Here is a 19,186-nt window from a genome sequence, read left to right as displayed (position 1 = left end):
GGAGAAAACCCACTAAAAGTTATCAGTTTTTTTCAGATAACCTGCTACGTTTGTAGATGACCTGAACCTAATGTGACGTTCATGGTCTTCATGTATTGTTTAAAGTTGTTAGACTTGTATTTCTTGGGTTAGTGGTGTTTTAAATGAATTTAAAGGTAGGGTCTGGAGTTTTGTTTGTTGCAGTTTGTAAACAAAACATTGAAACTCAGCCCCTCCTCTCGTGCTAAGCTGTGTAGCCTCCTGCCCCAGACAGCAGCAGTTGTCAGGACCACAAAGGAAAGGAAATACAGTCCGAAAGAAGCGGTGGAGCCGTGGGCCGATAGCCGACCGTCACCAACACCGGGAGCCTCCAGTCTTATGTTGTTATGCCGTTGTGGTGCGATGGGAAGCGGGTGTTAGCGGCGGATGCTAACCGCTACCGCTAGCCGAAGTTAGCATCGAGCTAGCTCCCCACAACGGCCCTAATACTTCTTACCAGTGTCGGTGACGGTCGGGAATCGGTCTGCGGCTCCAGCGCTTCACTCAGACTGTGTTTCTTTTACTTTGTTGTCCTGACTGCTGCTGAGAGAGAGAGAGAGAGAGAGAGAGAGAGACTCAGTAGCATCAGAGACAGCTAGTGCTGCCCTGAGCCTCCTACTTTACTGCACGTAGCTTCACCTGAGCTCCGTCACTGGCTGGAGAGAAAACACCGACTCTCTCGCCATAGATATCTATGCTCTCTCTAGCTCCACCCAGAAACGTCCACGTGCATAACAAAACCTGAACAAAACAGAACAAAAAAACAAAATACAGGCAGGTGGACCACACAGGACTAGAAGCCCATAGGTGATGATTAAGACGGATTTTATTTGTACAAGTCTAATGTTTATTTTTGGGCACAAAACTCCAGACCCAACCTTTAACCTCCACGTGTTTCCATCATCTTTCCATCAACTGTGTCTTGTCTTGTGTTTGTTTTGACAGAACTTTTCGCGGACAGACCGGCTGTTGCGGCATCGGCGGTTGTGCCAGGGCCGCGGCGTAGCCAAAGTAGAGAACCAGCCGTGCTGCGAGCCGCGCCCGTATCCACAGGAACCGCCGCCCGCGCCCCCCACCTGGAGCCCCCTGCACCCCCCGCCGGGCCGACTGGCCGTCTGACATTCCACCTTCGCTCCGACGACGGCGACGTACGCGGCGGCGGCGGAGCGGGGACAAGCCACAGGGTTTCTTCTGGTCAGCTCTGTGCTCGGTGGCGCCACACTCACTCTGGCACAGACTGACGTTTGCAGCAGCTCCAGTCTTGGGATTTAAACTAACGACAGAGGGACATTTTGTGTTTTTTGTTTCGTTGACTTTTTACTGTGTTTCCTTTTTTCTTTTTTCTCTTCTTCTTCCCTGTTTTTTTCTTTTTTTTTTAAAAGACGAGACTTTTCTGTGATGAACAGTGGTCCTGTTTTGTACTTAATCTATTTGATTTTTGCAACAACGAAGAAAAAAAAAAGAAAAAAGAAAAGTTTTTATTATTGTTAAAATATATCTGCATCTGGTGGTACTCGGGAAAAGGGGGGGGCAGCGGGTTCTTGTTTATCCTGACGACGTTGGCAACAAAATGGGATGAAGTGGTGAAGGAGGGGAAAAGTATTTGAGCTCCTTTCTGTTTTTTTTTTTTTTTTTAGATTTGGCCCGTTTTGACACACACACGGAAAGAAAAAAAAAGGATTTTCTCACTTAGGTCAAAACTGATGAGGCTGAACTGTCCTGGATGAAACACCACCACTCTGTTGGCTGCTGCGCTCACCGGGACCAGATCTCTGCATCGAGACATTTCAGCTAGAAAGCTCTAAGATCTGGTCTCACTGTGGCGTCACCAACACAGGTTTAATCATTTACTTTGTGTACATAATTGAAAAAGAATATTATTTCTGTATCGGACTTGAGTGGTGATGTTTTTTTTTTGTTTTTTTTTATATATATATATGAACAAAATGGGCCAAAAAGAAAGAAACAGAAAATCTGAATTAGGTTCAAATACAAATCTGTCCCCACCATCGCTTCAGTGAAATCTTTCTGAGGAACTTGCGGAGTTTGTTTGTACAAAAAGGAAAAAGGAAAAAAATCAAAAACAAGTGATATCAGACAGCTTCATAACTGTAAACTGTAAAAAAACAAAAAAGGACTTCCAAGTGAAGCGAAGCGAGGCGGTGAAACCTGCAGTTAGTGGTGTCGGAGGTGACGTACTGATGACTCAGGGTGGCAGCCTCAGCTCGTCCTCCTCCTCCTCCTGAGTCATGCTATTGTACTTTACCACTGTATATATTATGGATTATATATACAGAGATCTCCTGGTGTAAAACAGTGCAGGTCGGCCACTAGAAGTCCCATCGTGTTGTTTGTACAGATTCTCACATTGTGAGATTAGTGGGGGTATACAAAATCTTGTGGCCTTAGTGTGTTTTATTTCTTTCTTTCTTATTTTCTCCTTTTTGTTTTGTTTTGTTCTTGTTTCATTTGCCTTTTTCTCAACTGTTTATTATTATTATTGTGGATCAGATGTATTTACTAAGACGAGACAGCCTTTCATCATCATGGTTTGTTTTTTGTTTTTTTAATCTTTATCTTAAAAAGCTGTCATGGTTACACAGAGTCGATGGCTTTAGTGGTGTTTTTAAAAACGGACTGTAACGTGTTCTCCTCCTGTCCACACAGAGAGAGAGGGAGAGAAGTCGTCTTTATAATAATGGCAATGAGATATTTTTGGGGTCATTGTTACTGATGAACGGTGTAACACGGTGTATAATCCTACAGCAGCCCGGTTCTGACAGGTGGACAGTCCTTTTTTTGTGAGAAGTCAAGTCAGTAGTGCTAAATTGTTTTTCCCACTGCAGTGCTTTGGCCCGTCGTCGTCGTCGTCACAGGCCGTCGTCGCCGCGGCGGCAGAACCGGCTCGGCTCGGCTCGGTTCTGCTTCACACTAACAAAAATGCCTTTTTATCCAAATATTCTGTGGTTGGTGTGTTAATAATGGATGTCTGTCATGTCATTGGGTTTAGCCTTAAAGTTAAAAGTGCGGATACACAAAATAATAACCATTGTAGTACTAAATGATATTGTAACGGGAAACGATTTCTTTTACCTATGATGAACTTTGATCGTACTGTGTCGGTCGGTCGGAGCCGCCGCGCTCCCTCTGTTGAAGGATTTCTCAAACTTGATCCTTTCTGTGACTGTTCAGTCGGACCTGGAGATCAGAGCTGGGGGGTCGGGGGGTCAGTGGGTCGGTGCGTGGGCGGGAGGATTCGTTTACAAGGCCGAACATTACATTACGCGTGCATATCAAGACATCCCAGCTGCTGTTTGAAGCCACAGTGAGTCACCAGATGGCTGAGAGGTTGATTTCAGGGCACTGCAGTCTGGGGTCGAATGACACCGAGATCACAGAGCGTTTATTCTTTATTTTTTATCTCTTTTAATTTCAGTTTTTATTTAAAGGTCCATATACGACTGAATACGCAGATGGAAACCCTGAGCGCTTTATCCGGTCTTGTTTTTTTTTTACTGTGTAGGATAAACAGATGTTTGTGTTGGATACAGAAGTTGCTGATCACCGATCCTTTTTTTTTTTTTTCTGTCTCAACCTGAAGTATTATTATTATTATTATTGGGAAGCTTTTTCTTTTCTTTTTAAACGGTCCATTGATATCAAGACAAAGCAAGCGCGACAGTTAAAGTGTGCAGAAGGATTGGGTTCAGTTTTAAAGTGACTCAGATGGGTTAAAAGTTAAGAAAAAAAACATAAAAAAGGAAAAAAGAAAAACCCAGTGGCAGCGAAGGGGCCAAGTTTGAGAAATGCATTAACTTGCTCTGGAAACACTATTCCAAATCTGTGGAAGGGATACTGCTGGCACGAGCACATACTCATAACGGCTAAAGGGCAATACAGTATATAGTTGACGTCACTTGTTAATACCCTTTTGTCATTTATTGTTTTTTAGTATTATCAATCTCATTGTTAAAATGCAATAGAATCCTTGAGTCTCAGATCATTTGTTTATAAGATTGAGGTTTAATTTTTCAGAAAGATCAAAGGATTTATTTGCCTGAGAATTTCTCATCACATTTTTGATGATTGTTTCAAGGACCTTTTTTTTATTCTGATGAAATTGTAAACACTGGAGTGAAAGGAAAAAAAAAGACAAAAAAAGAGAGATGGATATTTTTTCCTTCAGACTGTACTAGATTTTAGGTTTTAGACAAAGCCTATTTCTCCTCAACTTGACACAAGAAAGTGGACAGAACAATTTGGATCAGTACAGTTGAGAGCCCAGTATGTTCAGTAATTTTAACAATAGAGGCAGTAGTACCACAGGAAAAATGTTTTCTTTCTTATACAAAGTCCCTGGTATTTGTAGTAAATTATATTGATAATGGTATTAGATGAACAACAGCATAACAGTAGCTATCACAGATTAGTTGTTTTCTTTATTAGTCTTGCATGCAGAGTTATGGTCCTCAGTTAAGATAGGATCTTGATATTGATTATTTTGTGTAGGAAAATGAGTGCTTAAGAATAACTTCCTAAAAAAATGTTACAATGATTATTGTAAAAATGGGCTAACTAATATGTACCCTTGTGATCCAATTAGTTTCAACTGTATGAAAATCAGAGGAGAGGCTTCTTACTATTATGCTGAAATAAAATAATTTGTAAAGGACTTCTCTACGCTCACCTGATGTGTTGACTTTATTTCTGTGGTTTTTAATCCAGACACGTCCTCAAATCCAAATGGATTTTCTACACTGAAGGAATTAAAAATATGAAATGACATGCAGCATTACATTGTAAAAAAAAAAAAAAAATTAAGAACATAACACTTAATGTGGTGGTGTAACAGTATGGATGTACAGCTGCTCCATTTGTTCCCACATCTACAGTGTCATCATGCAAAGGTTTGTCCTCCCTCTGGTCCAAATGTTGTTAATATGAACAGTTCAAGTGGAAGATGAAATGATCTCCAAAAGACAAAGTTAAACATGAAACATTGTTTTGCAAACATTTTAATCAATTTCAGTGTATTATTATTATTTATTTCTACAGTTTCAGAGTGAAAAAGGGAAACAAAGCAGCAGCCTGCAGAAGAATGGGAAACCCAGGAGAGTTGAGCTCTCAGAGAACTTTGACCAAGGTATCAGACAAGATATTTACTATTTACACACTGTGATTTATGCCTTTTGCAGATCATTTCATCTTCCACTTGCGTTACTGTTCACATTAACAGATATTTTGACCAGGTGGGGGACAAAATTTTGCATGACACTGTATACTTTGTAAATCTTTATTCATTTTCATTATTTATTAACCTTTACAGTTAGATTGCACTGTTTTATTTTGTGTTTTCTTTGTTATGATTTTGATGAATAATTAATCGTCTGTGGTGTGTTTAATGGTCGGTAGGCAGGTGTGGGGAATCCTAAATCCCAGTCTCGCTAGGGGAACAAAACGGCTAGAGTCTGTCCTGAATGAGTGAAAACCCAACCTAAATCTATAATTACACTAGAACATAAATACATAAATAATATTTTAGTAGCAGTTGACCATTTGTAGACACGGAGAAACCTTATTTTTTACAGTCTATGGGAGAAACACAGTGTCAAGTCAAATTTAGTATTTTTCGACAGCAACTGAACGCAACGTTTGAGAGGGGTGGGGGAAAAAATGGCTGCGCGGTTGCCTAGCAACAAGTGTTGTCAAACATTCGACTCTACTCCGTCCCCTGAAGGTTTCCAGCTAATGTTAGTGAAGTTAGCTCCGTGTAGTTTGTTCATTTAGTTCAGTTTAAACTTATTTCACATCGTCAACTGTATTTAAAAAAAAAAATATTTAATTAAATCTAGAAAAAAAGAAATCCATCATGTCCGGCGTTGTTCATCCACCAGAGAGCGTCTACACTCATTTAATGAAAGGAGCGGATAATGCTGAAAAACCTCCGAGGTAAGTTATAACACTAATAGATAAGGAAACCAACTACATTGATTAAAATAATTTTGATGGATAAATTATATCTGTAGAGGACAGTGGGGTAAGTTGAGCTAACCCTTGTTGCTAGGAAACCATGAGAAAAATTTAGCATGAGTCCAACTATTTAGGAGGAAGGCATCATTTCATTTCATGGAGTCTGTGAAGGTAAGAACCACATGGTACAAAGTAAAAGATGCAGTTTGCATGGGGCTAAAAGAGCAATTAAAGAGACTAAAATCTGATTTTCTGTTCAAATGTATTCACATGAATACGAATTACTTTATTAATCCCCAGAGGGAAATTCATTTAGTACATTTTTAGTTTAGAAGTAAATTGACCATTCAGCTTGCTTCAGGGGGGTCATTCCTATGTTCCCAGTTCCCCCTTTCTTATGCCCACTATGGGCGAGCATTTCACTGGCATTTGCCCCTAAAAAAATACATGTGTGAACCGGGAAAATCACAAAAAAGAAAGAGCACAACCTGCGATTGGTCAAAAACTACAAATCCCACAATTCTCTGGCCTCAACGCACCACAGTAATTACGTGTAGTACAACTTATATATATTGCAATCAATTTCTAATGTTGTGACCATGCATTTCTTTTGTACGTTTTTTATTTGTCATGATAGGTCTTAAATTTCAGCCATAATGGTCTTAAAAAGGTCTTAAAAAGTCTTAAATTTGAGCTGGTGAAACCTGCAGAGACCCTGAATAAGTCAGAGCATATTACCGGTATATAAAAACAATATTGCAATTCCACAGTAATATACTATATAGACTTACATGCCCATGCAATAGTTTTTACACAGGGCGTCTCAAAGACAGGGTGGCAGAGCATAAATATGCCAGAAGAACCAATTTGCAGATGCTTCTCTCGAAGATTTTCACACACAATGCCTTAATATATCCAGGCCTAAATGAGGGTATTGCTTTTAGACCCTTTTTGTAATAAAGTGTCAACCTGTGATTGTGTCTTGAGGGATTTTTGATATGTATTATAATGAGAAGCTTATTCTAACTGGTCAGCCTTTGACTATTGTTTTTATATAATATGCTCTGACTTATTCAGTTCTTTTTCTCAACAATTCTTGGCCCTAGCGAGTCGGTGCCTGAAGCAAGACTAGTACTTTTTCGTCCTTCTATGAATTATTTTCTACTTCAAGAGCACCCCACATCACCTTAGAGTTTACTTGTTTTTTCTATTTAGAGCACCCGGTACTCCCCGCTGTCTATTAAAATGATCATTCCTCTCTGCTGTCTTTGAAGGTACACGTCCAAGTTTCGACCGACAGTCGTTCTTGAGAAGAAACTGACCAAGGATTCGATGAGAACGATGGGACCGCCGAAAGTAGAGGTGCCATCCCCAGAAAAATTCCTCAAGAAGCAGATGAAGGAGCCCAGACTGCCTGAAAGTGAGTGGTTGTCTAATTCACAGTCTGACAGATGTGTGGAGTGACTTTGCATATAATTTGACTTGTATGTTAAATCTCAGAGCTGCTGTGCTCCAAGGAGAAGGAGAAGGAGGCTCGTCACATCTGCTCTGCCAAGAAACCAGCTGTCCCTGCGAGGACGGACGAGCCGCCGCTGCTCATTCACACCAAGAGAGACTTCACAAAGACCAACACCGCGACACTGGTCTCCATGAGGCCACAGCCCACCTGCGTGGACAACCACAAGGGACACAAGCAGCGCCTTGAAAACTCAGGACTTGTCCCCAAATACACCAAGAAAAAGGTCAGAACAGAAACTAGTGTTAGTGTTTGTCAGGTCCACAAGAAAATACACAAAATCACAGCAGGAATGCCAGGAAACGAAAAGAAGCCATACATACTGAACTGATGGGCCACACTGTAATGCATACCATGTTTTAGCTCATTTCTCTTATACTATGAATGCCACCTTATTACTAAGTCCTGTTGTTCATTAAAGAGGACAACTGGCCCTTTACAATGATATCTGTATGGGGGGGTGTGACCTTCCAAACTTCCTGTGTGTCTCTTTTTAAATAGCTGACATCTCAATAAGCACATTTTAATGGGAAAGAGTAAAAGTGAGCATGATGTTGACAATTTTAAGTATTTTGAGTCATATATTAAGTGAATCTTCAGAGCTGAATTGATTACTTTATACTTTTCATATGAAAAAAAGCTTATTTTATGAATGTACGTGGACATCAGGACTCTGTACTTGTGTTTGCTTCCCTTTTTTTTTTTTTAGGGACAGCTCTTTGACAGAGGCTGAGTGAATTCTTTGCAAAACCATTGAGGGAGATTCATAAATAGATTTATCAGAGGATGAGAGTCCAAGGAAAGATGAAGACCCTGCAGGAGAGTGTAAAAATTCAGATGAGGGAGATGAAGACAGAGCTGACAGAGCTGGATGAGCTGCACCATCGGCCTCTATGGGCCAAACCAAACACGTAGGGTTTTGAGGTTTAAAATCAGTACAGAATGATGATGATGCCTATAGAAATATGTTCCATTAAATAGATGTCATGATTTCATTCTTGACTCCAAATAATGATGAATTAATCAATGAAAACTGTTCATAGATGGACAACAAGCCTTTTGTTATGGTATCAAGCATAGGAGCATAAGATGCAACCTGTTTCTCTTGTGTAAATGCTCAATGAAATACCACCAAATGTCTAATTTCAAAGGTAAATAGTGTAGTCGATAAAAGAGAATGAAAACCCCATAATCATAATCGATATTAGTTTTTTTTATGTATACTGTACTTTACTGGATAATTCTAGTCTTTTCATATTCATAATAAGCATCAAAATATTGCACGTTTGAGAACATTATAGTCCTGTTGTCCACTATGGTGGACATGTTGTAACATTAAAATGAAATCAAGTTTTCATCTTTTTTTCTTTGCAATTTGTTCTTCACCACCCCAACACTTAAAAAATCTTCCTGGATCTCAGTTGCCTGTTGTGTTTCTGTCTGCAGGATTATGGAGAAGTGCCTGAGTACATCCTGCAGCGCCGGGAGAGAGAGCGCCAGGCTCAGGAGGAATACGACAACTACGTTAAGGAGCAGAAGGAGCACGGAGCCATGACGCATCTGTCGGACCAGGAGCGTCAAAACATCCTGGAGGTACAAACCCTGGAGCTGCTTAAGTTTTTATTAAAAACCAGGGTTCCCACGTCCTGGAAAACCTGGAAAATGGTTGACCAGTTTTCCAGTCATGGAAAATGAAAGACAAAGTCAAATGTTTCAACGTCAAATATATTGGAAATGACATACAGAGGCCTAGTTGAAAGTATTTTGCAGTTTAATATAGCTGCCTGGTATGGCAACCTGAAGGTGCAGCAAAAAAATAAGCTTTCCTCTATAGTAAATATTGCTGGAAAGCTGGTTGGTAAGCAACAACGACAACTCGGTGAGCTGCTGTTCACACCGCAGTTGTCAGGATGGCCAGACAGATATCTGAGGATGTTACACATCCCTTAAACTCAGAGTTTGAACTGCTCCCATCTGGCCGAAGATTCAGAGTTCCCAGGATGAGCCGGGAAATTTTTAAGAAATCCTTTATTCCTCAGGCTATACAAGCTCTGAATATGTTATGACTGTTTGACTGCACCTGGCAACCCCTTAGAGGGCTGTCTATGCCTGTTTTGCACAACATTCAGTTTGTTTCTTGTTTCTATGTCTTTTATGTGTATGCTGTGGAGTGCTTTGATTGTTTTTATGCTTTGTTGTCTTGGAGAGGCCAAAGACAAATTTTCACTACGGTGGACAATAAAGTATTTCTATTCTATTCTATTCTCTTCTATGTCCTGGAAAAGCTTGAGTTGTCCTGGAAAATTAGCTACCAGAGCATGGTTTGACTTTTTCAGACCCTGCTAAGGATTTTTTTCCCAAAGAAGTGACTAGTGAGAAAACTAGAGACTTTTATTTGATGAGTGTTTCCGGTGTTGGATCACGAGCATGAGGGTTTTCTCTGCTGAGGGACAGATAGAGGAGCAGCAGAGAGCTGTAGTGGGCGTTGTTAAAAAACAAAAACATGTTTTTGCATTGTTCTATGATAAATTTGTCATCATTTCGAAGCATGTAAGAGATTATTTCATACATAAGTCACAGCTAAAGACTGCACATCTTTAAATCAGACTTCTAAGAATAAACATAGAAACAAACATAATGTATGTCGGTCAGACTGTAGCAACCGAAAAAGTCCTGGAAAATGATTTCAAGAAAAGAGTGGGAACCCTGAAAACACATCTCTTTTCCTTGGCATTTTAGTTAGGTTTGATATATATTCACTTATGTTTTATTGTTTTATTGCATGTCATGTTTTTACCGTACATTACCTGCATCTATTTAGGGTTAGGGTTATTTTATGTTTTACCTGTGTGTTTATGTTGTACAGCACTTTGGTCAACTTGGGTTATTTTTTAAAATGTGCTGTATAAATAGAAATGTTGACGTCCCTCTCCATCCATCCATCCAGGACCTGAAGAAGAACTGGGACGAGCTGCACCACGAGTACCAGGGCCTCTCCCTGGTCGTCGACACCCTCACCAAGAAAACACACAAGGAGCGTCTGGAGGCGGCCATGAAGCAGCTGGAGCAGGACATCAACCTCTTCGAGAGGTTCAAGACCATCTACGTCCCCAACAACTAGGACTCAGAGAAACTCTTTACTATTTAACAATCAGGAAAAGACAAATTATGCAAAACTCTGCTGTCCTTTCAATCTGGTGTTCTGCTTTTTCACAGCTCTCTTATTGTTACTGAATCATGATGTTAAAATTACAGTTCAAAGAGTTGTGTCATGGTGTCATAATAATAATCATTGTCTCTCTCACTAGATCACATGACACATGATGGAAGCTATTGAAAATAACTCCAATGATTCTCTGTTCAAATCAATATTTTTCAATAAATAAAACACAATGGAAACAGGTGTTTCTGTCCCATCTACCTCTATCTATCTATCTATCTATCTATCTATCTATCTATCTATCTATCTATCTATCTATCTATCTATCTATCTATCTATCTATCTAAGGTTTGGACACACCTTCTCATTTATTGGTTTTTCTCTATTTTCGTTGCTTTCCACATTGTAGATTCAAACTGAAGACATCAAAACTATGAAGGAACACATGGAGTTAAAGTGTTAAACAAAGCAGAATATGTTTTAGATTATTCAAAGTAGCCTCCTCCTTTTGCTTTGATGACCGCTTTTCTTCATCATCAGCAAAGGTCTGGTCTGCTTTGTTTCCCTTTTTCACTCTGAAACTGTAGAAAACTAAAATAATACACTGATATTGATTAAAAATATCTATCTATCTATCTATCTATCTATCTATCTATCTATCTATCTATCTATCTATCTATCTATCTATCTATCTATCTATCAGGTGTAATGACAGCAGTCTGCCTGCAGGTGGCAGCAGCCGCTTTGAACGCGCAGGAAGAAAACACCGTAGAAGAAGCAACAACAACAACAGCTGTGAATGGAGGAAGATTTTCTTTTTTTCCCTGTAAACTCTGAGAACAGAGACGGTGAAACCTCGTTTACGTTTATTTATTTTAACGTTCATGCCAGTTTGTAACAGGAAGTTGTTTGCAGCGGCCTCGGTGGGGCCGACATGTTGCAGGACAACAGTCCGGGTTTGGAGCTCTGCAGCGGGGATGGAGAGAAGCAGGAAGCCGCTCGGTGTGCTGCTGGTGGGTGCTGGTGGTGCTGGAGCCGCCGTGCAACAGGGATTCGAACCGGTACCGGGGCTGGTGGACCTGACACCGTCCCCGTCGTCTCCGTCGTCCAGGTTTCTGCAGGTGGAGCTGGAGCTGAGCGCCCACCTGCGGCGGCTGAGCTTCAGCGACCCGGTCCGGTTCATCTACAGCCCGCTGGACTACGCCTGGGAGCCGCACCGCTGCTACGTGGAGCGGTTCTGTCAGGCCGGGCAGAGCGTCCTGTTCCTGGGCATGAACCCCGGACCCTTCGGCATGGCCCAGACCGGGGTGAGTCAGTGTAATCTGTCCAGGATGACACTCTTCCTTTAGGTTATTTGTGGGGATCCTCCACAGAGTGGAGCTGTAGGTGAAAAGAGGAAACAACGCCACGTCTGGTCCTGTTCTGTGTTGTTCGTTCACACCGTCACCGTTTATTCGTTACGTCCGCGGTGTAAAAGGCCGTAACGCAAAGACGCGATTAGGCGCGAGACGCGATTAGGCGCGCGACGCGGTATACGCGACTTTTTTTTTTTGCGACGCAATACACCCGATTCTTTTATGGCGACGGGACCTTCGCGTCTTCGTCCTTTTCATCGTCCTTTTCATCGTGTTTGGTGGGAAGACCCACAAGGGGCTTCCCACCCCACAAGGGGCTTCCCACCAAACACGAGGAACGCTTTTTTTTCGCTCGAGTTGTGACGCGCGACCTAACGCGAGATACGCGAGATACGCGATTTATCGCTCCTTTTGACTCGTGTCAAAAAAAAAATCACGAGCCCGCCAACAACTTTTTTTTTTTTTTTTCAAAGGAGGTTCAACTGGACTTAGTTATTTGTCTAGGAAGACGTTTCACCTTCATCCATGAGGCTTCATCAGTTCATGTGGCATCTGACCAGGCTGGGACTGGTCCAACTATCTGGTGTGGAGACTCAGTATAAGTCCAGTTGCTTTCGATTTAACCTCCTTTGAAATACTATGACCTGGACAAATGAGAATATGCACAGGCCTACAACAACATTTCTGCTCTCACCAACCATGGTTGAGGTCACAACGCTGCTGTAGCTGCTCTGGAAGTCCGAGACACTGAGGCCAAACGCCGCCGTCGCTTCTGGTCCATGAGGCGAGTTCCGGGCTGATGAGCTACAGAGACTTTAGAGTCAAAGAGGAGCAGTGCGTCGCTGTGTCGGACTGTTTGGATTTAATGAAGAAGCTGCACAGAGTCAGGTGAGCAGAAGCTGCCCCCCCCCTCACCGTGGAGCTGCTGCTGTCTCACAGCCGCCACCGACCCCTAGAATAAAACACCACTAAGCCGTGGACGGTCGCTGCGTGGATAAAATGCTGACGACCAAAACAGCCGCCACCAGGTCACTGACTGGAGAGTTTTAAAGTCGGCACATGAACGCAGCTCAGACCGGCCGGTGCCTCAGCGCGGTGATCAGCAGGACGCTATAGCCTACCCAGTACCGGCCAGCTCAGTACAGAAGGGGGGGCGGCTGAAAACCGAGGGGAGGGGGGGGGGATAACATGACGCACAGTATACTGTTATGAGACACATTATGCATCCCAACTGTCTTTTTTTTAGAGGATTTTTTTTTTTTTTTTAACCAAGAATGCGCCCAAAAAAATCATGATCCAGGGGCCAAAATTGGAAACAAATATAGGCTATATATTTTTTTTAATCATAATTAGGGCCACGGGCAATCGCACCGGGCACTGGTCCCAACAGCTATGAAATAGCTGCAGGGACCAGTGCCCGGGCGAAGCCCGGGCACTACTGTTATTGTGTGGATTTTTTCTTATTATTCTCCTTCATCTTCCGGACGCTTTTTCGGTTCGCTCCTAGTCCTGCAACTCGAAGAGTTGCAGGCCAAATTATATATCAAAACGTGCGTCTTGATCGGGATCGGTGTGCTATCAGTTTTCTCAAGAGTCTACAAATTTTTCGCGACGTAAGTCGCGAAAAACTGCGCAAAATTTTGCATTGAAGTTAATGGGACGGGCGGGAAAAAAAGAGCGAAAAAGACCAATTATTGGAGTTTAACAAACGTCTACTGCTCAGGCATACTTTCACCTAGAGACTCCATTTAAACTTTAAACAGTAGACACAAGTCTTGTGTATTGTCGCATTACTCCACGTTTTGATAGGTCAAATAGTTTTTGATCAATCCCTGTTCAATGACCATGATCATTTTTGGAGAAATTATGAGATTATAATGGGTGTGTATTGGACGGAATGTTCGTGTCAGAGCGCGTGACATCATCGGTTAGAGTGGGAGAGATGCCAGAAAAACTCCAGATTTTTTCTCTTTCCAAACTCGGCCCGGCCACAATTTACACTCTACACACATAATTTTTTCAGAATTTGTAAGACAAACTTGTCCTGTCACTCATCATCTGCTCAAAATATCAGAGAGACTTTCAGAATTTAAACTCTGAGCCTCTAAGTGCGGCCACGTCTGTCTCTGCTCCTCATTGACTCCAATACAAATATTTTCTGAGAGAAGCAGAACGGCCTGATGTTTTAAAACTGCCAGCGTCGCCAAAATATTTACTGTAGAAACACCAAATCGTACCAAAATTTTCAGTAAGTCCTTAGAGCAACGTTGATCTGTGTTTTGTTCTGATAGGAGTTACCGTTTTGTCATGCTAAGCCTAAATGTGAGACCGATGCAGAGGCAGAAAATGGCTATTTTTCTCCACGTTTCTGTCTGTCTCAGCCTGCGGGGGCCCCTATCGCCATGGTAACCACCTGGAGTTGCTGTGGTAACCAGGCCAGAGCTTGTTAACTTCATAAACAATCCACCTGGCGCTCGTTTAAATGTTTATAAACACCGACACAGCTAAATCAGACTGACACAGGATGCAGCTACTAACTAACTATGTGTCAAGTCAGTCACACACACAGACTCTAGAGCCAGCTTCATGTGATCACACACACACACACACACACAGACTCTAGAGCCAGCTTCATGTGATTACAGTTACACACACATCAAAACACACAGGTAACATACAAATGCGCGCGGAAGCGCGCACTCCTCTCCCACACTCTAACACACACAGGTAACTTCATGTGACACACACACACACACACACACACACACACACACACACACACACACACACACACACACACACACACACACACACACACACACACACACACACATACAGTTAACCTAATGTGGTTACAGCTCCTCCATATCAGTGCTTATAGAAAGATGATCACGTGTCTGTCTGATCAGCTCTGTCTTGACCTTAAGATCGTGGGTTTGATTCCCATGTTGACAGAGATGGCACAACCCGCAGTAGCTCCCGTGGCCCATTCAAAATTTCCCGAGAGGAAATTTTCTAGTTCTCATTATTCTCCTGATGTCGGTTTAATGTAAACAGATTGCGCTGATATGCGTCATGTGACAGCGGGGCAGTGCTGCAGCTGCTGTGCTGTGATGGACCTGATCAGACTGGTGGTGGTCCACAGTCAATCAGTCCCAGATCCTCCACCGTCAGCAGATCCCCCGAAAGCCCCCGCAAATAATACATCTACAAGAAGTTAAGTGGCAAGTTGCACCTTTTCGTCGGCTTATTATTTGCGGATTATTTTTTTTATAGCCTATATAACTTCACTGCAACACGCGGCTCTCAGTGCTTGTCGGTGTTGTGTCTATAAATTGTTGTCTCGAAAAAAAAACAGTAAAGGAGAACTTGGACAAGTGACTGAAAAGACGCGTGGTGCGCAATGGGGACACCAGGCAGCTGGAGCGGACCGTGGTCACGGTGCGGCCGCTCTGCTGCTGCTCACCTCAGTGTGTGTGACACATAACAGCCGCTTAGGAGACTAGCGGACTTTTATTTTTTTTAATAGCCTCTTCATTCATCTTGGGCGGGGGGCGGTGCGCCGTCTTATAATGTTACAGAAAACCCTGCATTATGTTTTTACAACTCGTGTTCCTACACTATAGATACAACTTGCTGTTGGCTCTATATTTCAAGAAACTTGTTTTCTGTTTAAAAGGCACAATTCACCCATCTTTTAACCGGGTAGTTACGTCTCCAGTCTGTCGAGCGGGCGAGCGCACAGCTGATGTGCTTCCAGTCCAACAGACGCACGGATTCAGTGTGGACAGAGAGCGTCAGATGTGACGCGATTGTCGGACGCTCGCTCGCGTCGCATCCAGTTAGGACACGGTGTGAGCAGCCACATCCACTGCGCTCTGGATCAGCTGATCGGTGCTCAGGTGACGTTAGATCTTCACTTTTTTAAACTCATACAAAGTGCAGCCAAACAGCAGGCTGAAGAGAGAGGACCAGCAGCTCCTCTGACAGCTCCTCTGTGGCGCTGCAGTGCAGACAGGCTGCAGGTGAGCTGGCCTGAGAGCAGAGTGCGTCTTTTTTTTCTTTTTCTTTTTTTAGCAGCCTTTGTTACAGGTGATACATGTCCATGTGCATGTGCATGAGAACTGATTTTGAATCGAATAGACACCCAAATATTCACATCCTTCAGTCCAGGCTTTTGAAAAGAGAGTAGCCTATAAAATCAGCTTCATGTAGCAGTTTACTTTAAAATGGTTCGAATATATTGCTGCTGAATAAATCTGAAACAAGTGATGTGCATTTTTTGGGGGGGAAATATGGCTTCTGATATAATAGTCTGTAGACATCATCATCATTCAACTTTTTCACATGGTCTGGTGTTAATAAAGCAAACTAAAAATCGCAAAAAGAAAATCAAGAATCGGTTGAATCGAAAATCAATTTCGAATCGAATCGTGACCCTAAAAGTCGGAATCGAATCGTGAGCCACCCAAAGATTCACATCCCTAGTACAGAGACCTGCCACAGTGTCATGGTGCATTAATATAAACTTCAACCTCAGAGCTGTCTGTCCTCAGACTGTCCTGACTGTCCCTGAACATCACACAGGGATGCAAACAGCGCGCCGAAAAGCGAAACCCGCTTTTTTCATGACCAATTAGGTGACTTGTGTGAATCGTTCAGATCCGAAGAGTTTTTGTTTTGAGGGGGGGGGGGGGGGTCTCAGCTGGGGTCAGTAAAATGTTTTTCTAACAGGCTGACAGTGACAATCACGTGAAACTGAGGCGAACTCATTCATGGTTTCTGATTATACTAGCCTACCTCCAATGTAGACGCGCGACATGCACGCACGTTACCCAAAGCGGCGACGCCGTTTTTCCCCCGTGCATGTCCGTGGAGCTGTGATGTCCGTGGAGCTGTGATGTCTGTGGAGCTGTGCGCCGCGGACATGCACGGTTCCCTACGTTGCTGTGTCAGGCAGGTGTTTCCCTCGGAGCTCTGCCCCGTTTCAGAGGTGAAGGAAGCCCTGAGTGGAAAGACGTCGCCTCCGCGATGTAGAATGTGTTCAATTCAAAAAGTGAAACTAACACATTATATAGGCCTATATGTCCATTACACACTGAATGGGATGTTAAATCCCATGTCTTTATTTCTTCAGTTTATTTTAATAGTAATAATTATGACTAACATTCAGTGAAGACCTAAAAATCAGTATCTCCAAAATTGAAATATTGCAATGGTTTTTATTTTTTAAAAGCATTTTTAATATAGAAATGTTGGCCTTCTGAAAACTATGTCCATCTATATGCACTCAATACTTGGTTGGGGTTGAACTACTGGAAATGGACTTTTCCAGACAATTCCTCTCTTTTTTGGTCCTGACCCGTTTGCATCCCTGCATAAAGGAACAAAGAAACCAGAAATATTCACATTTAAGAAGCTGGAATCAGAGAATTTGGACTTTTTTTTTCTTAAAAAACGACTCAAACCGATTATTCGATTATCAAAATAGTTGACGGTTAATTTAATAATCAATTATTGTGCTATTAATCGATTAATTGTTGCAGCTCTAACACACCAGATGTTCCTGTTCTTGTTACTTATAATAAAGTAACTCCTCCAGTCTGCAGTGAGATGACGTGTGTGTCTTCTTCCTGTCTCCTCGGCTCAGGTTCCCTTCGGCGAGGTGAAGTCCGTGGTGAACTGGCTGCAGATCAGCGGCGAGGTCGGCCACCCGCCGGACGAGCACCCAAAGCGCCGCATCACGGGACTCTCGTGCACGCAGAGCGAGGTGAGCGGCGCGCGGTTCTGGGGCTTCTTCAGGAAGTTGTGCGTGGAGCCGTCGCGGTTTTTCCGCCACTGCTTCGTGACCAACCTCTGCCCGCTGATCTTCATGAGCGCCAGCGGGAAGAACCTGACGCCTCCCGAGCTGAAGGCGGCCGAGCGCGACCAACTCCTCGCCCTGTGCGACATCGCCCTGTGCCAGGCCGTCGAGGCGCTGGGCGTCTCCATGGTGATCGGGGTCGGGCGCGTGGCGGAGCAGCGGGCGCGGCGGGCTCTCTCCGCCGCCGGCGTGGTGGACGTGCGGGTCGAGGGCCTCATGCACCCGTCGCCCAGGAACCCGCGGGCCAACAAAGGCTGGGAGGAGGTCGCTAGGGCCAAGCTGGAGGAGCTGGGAGTCCTGTCGCTGCTTAGCAACACATGAGAGAGGAAACAACAACAACAATAAGAACAGCTGGTACACATCTGTTCAGCAGCTGGACTCCTCTGCTGTTCCTCTGGCTTTATTTTCAGACACTTTCCTGCTCAGGACTTGGGCTGTTCGATTTTTTGAAATCGTAAAAATCGATTTTTTTACTCTAACTGGGGTGATTACGGTAAGCCCCCGTTCATGAATCTGGGCTGCACTGAATTATGGTAATGATGACTGCTGACTGCTGCCTCCTTCCTCCCATCACGTTCTCCCGCTGCTCTCCCCACACACTGGAAACAAGCATGTCGGCATTTTGCTAAGACCAGCGAGGAATTCGTTGCCAAAAAGACCAACGGCCCTTTTCCACTACACAGTTACAGCTCTCAAGGTCCATTAGGTCCATTTAAAAAGACACAAACAGCACACAAAATAGTTTGTCATTTAACAAAAAAATCAGGACGAGTATTTTACACTAATCTAACTACTGTATAAGCTTCATATGTGAAGCACGAGCTTGATAAAACAGCACTGAACTGTAAAACTTTGTTACACAAAAAAGTCTAAGTTATGTCCCTTTATGTCTTTTCTATTATTTCGTCTATTTTCTACTATAAGCTGTCTAATTTCTCTTTTCATTCTCATATAAAATCACTATTTTAGTTGATGCTACAACAGACCGGAGACATTTGATTGGTACAGAAAAAACCCTCTGTAAAAAAAAAAAAAACCTTTAAAGGGATAGTTCAACATTTTGGCAAATTCCTAAGACTATAAACCTATAGTCTCAGCAGTAGGTTTGTTACCTTTAATTGTCGGTGCAAGCTGTTTTTACATCGGCGGGGCAGAGACACGAGTTCTGCACGGTGCACGGTACTTTCACCTGTCCCTCATCAAACTCATCAAATACACAATCCAACAACTCCACAACGCTCTGTTGGACAAGTTGTGACCTGCACATTCACCACGCTATGAGATAATAACACAACGTTACCACA

General features: G+C 43.0%; 3 protein-coding genes across 27 annotated transcripts in view; all 3 read left to right on the top strand.

Moving 5' to 3' along the window:
• znf740a (zinc finger protein 740a) overlaps nt 1–4,259 on the top strand; it is a 28,171-nt gene extending 23,912 nt beyond the window's left edge. For all 25 annotated transcript variants that reach the window (XM_083971807.1, XM_083971811.1, XM_083971797.1 and 22 more), the window contains one exon: nt 964–4,259. In XM_083971807.1, the coding sequence (XP_083827933.1) occupies nt 964–1,137 (174 nt within the window). In that variant the 3' untranslated portion in view covers nt 1,138–4,259. The remainder of the gene's footprint in view (nt 1–963) is intronic.
• Nucleotides 4,260–5,887: 1,628 nt separating this feature from the next.
• Nucleotides 5,888–10,625, top strand: LOC310985597 (enkurin-like; the record flags this gene model as incomplete). The annotated part of the gene is made up of 5 exons (XM_083971214.1): nt 5,888–5,967; nt 7,263–7,408; nt 7,489–7,730; nt 8,951–9,097; nt 10,452–10,625. 5 exons carry the CDS (start codon nt 5,888–5,890, stop codon nt 10,623–10,625), a joined length of 789 nt encoding a protein of 262 aa, XP_083827340.1.
• A 918-nt stretch (nt 10,626–11,543) lies between these two features.
• LOC310986106 (single-strand selective monofunctional uracil DNA glycosylase-like) lies at nt 11,544–18,347 on the top strand. The gene is made up of 2 exons (XM_083971872.1): nt 11,544–11,971; nt 17,670–18,347. Exons 1-2 carry the CDS (start codon nt 11,549–11,551, stop codon nt 18,201–18,203), a joined length of 957 nt encoding a protein of 318 aa, XP_083827998.1. The 5' UTR covers nt 11,544–11,548; the 3' UTR covers nt 18,204–18,347.
• The last annotated feature ends 839 nt before the right edge of the window (nt 18,348–19,186 follow it).

This window comes from Trachurus trachurus (genome assembly GCF_905171665.1).
Source record: "Trachurus trachurus genome assembly, chromosome: 5".
NCBI classification, from domain to species: domain Eukaryota; kingdom Metazoa; phylum Chordata; class Actinopteri; order Carangiformes; family Carangidae; genus Trachurus; species Trachurus trachurus.
This window is presented reverse-complemented; position numbering and strand designations above follow the sequence as displayed.

What these genes read in the sequence shown, in the direction of transcription:
- LOC310986106 (XM_083971872.1), top strand. Translation starts at nt 11,549, where the DNA reads ATGCCAGTTTGTAACAGGAAGTTGTTTGCAGCGGCCTCGGTGGGGCCG. An exon ending in TCGGCATGGCCCAGACCGGG is followed by an intron (nt 11,972 to 17,669) that starts GTGAGTCAGTGT and finishes TCCTCGGCTCAG; the next exon opens with GTTCCCTTCGGCGAGGTGAA.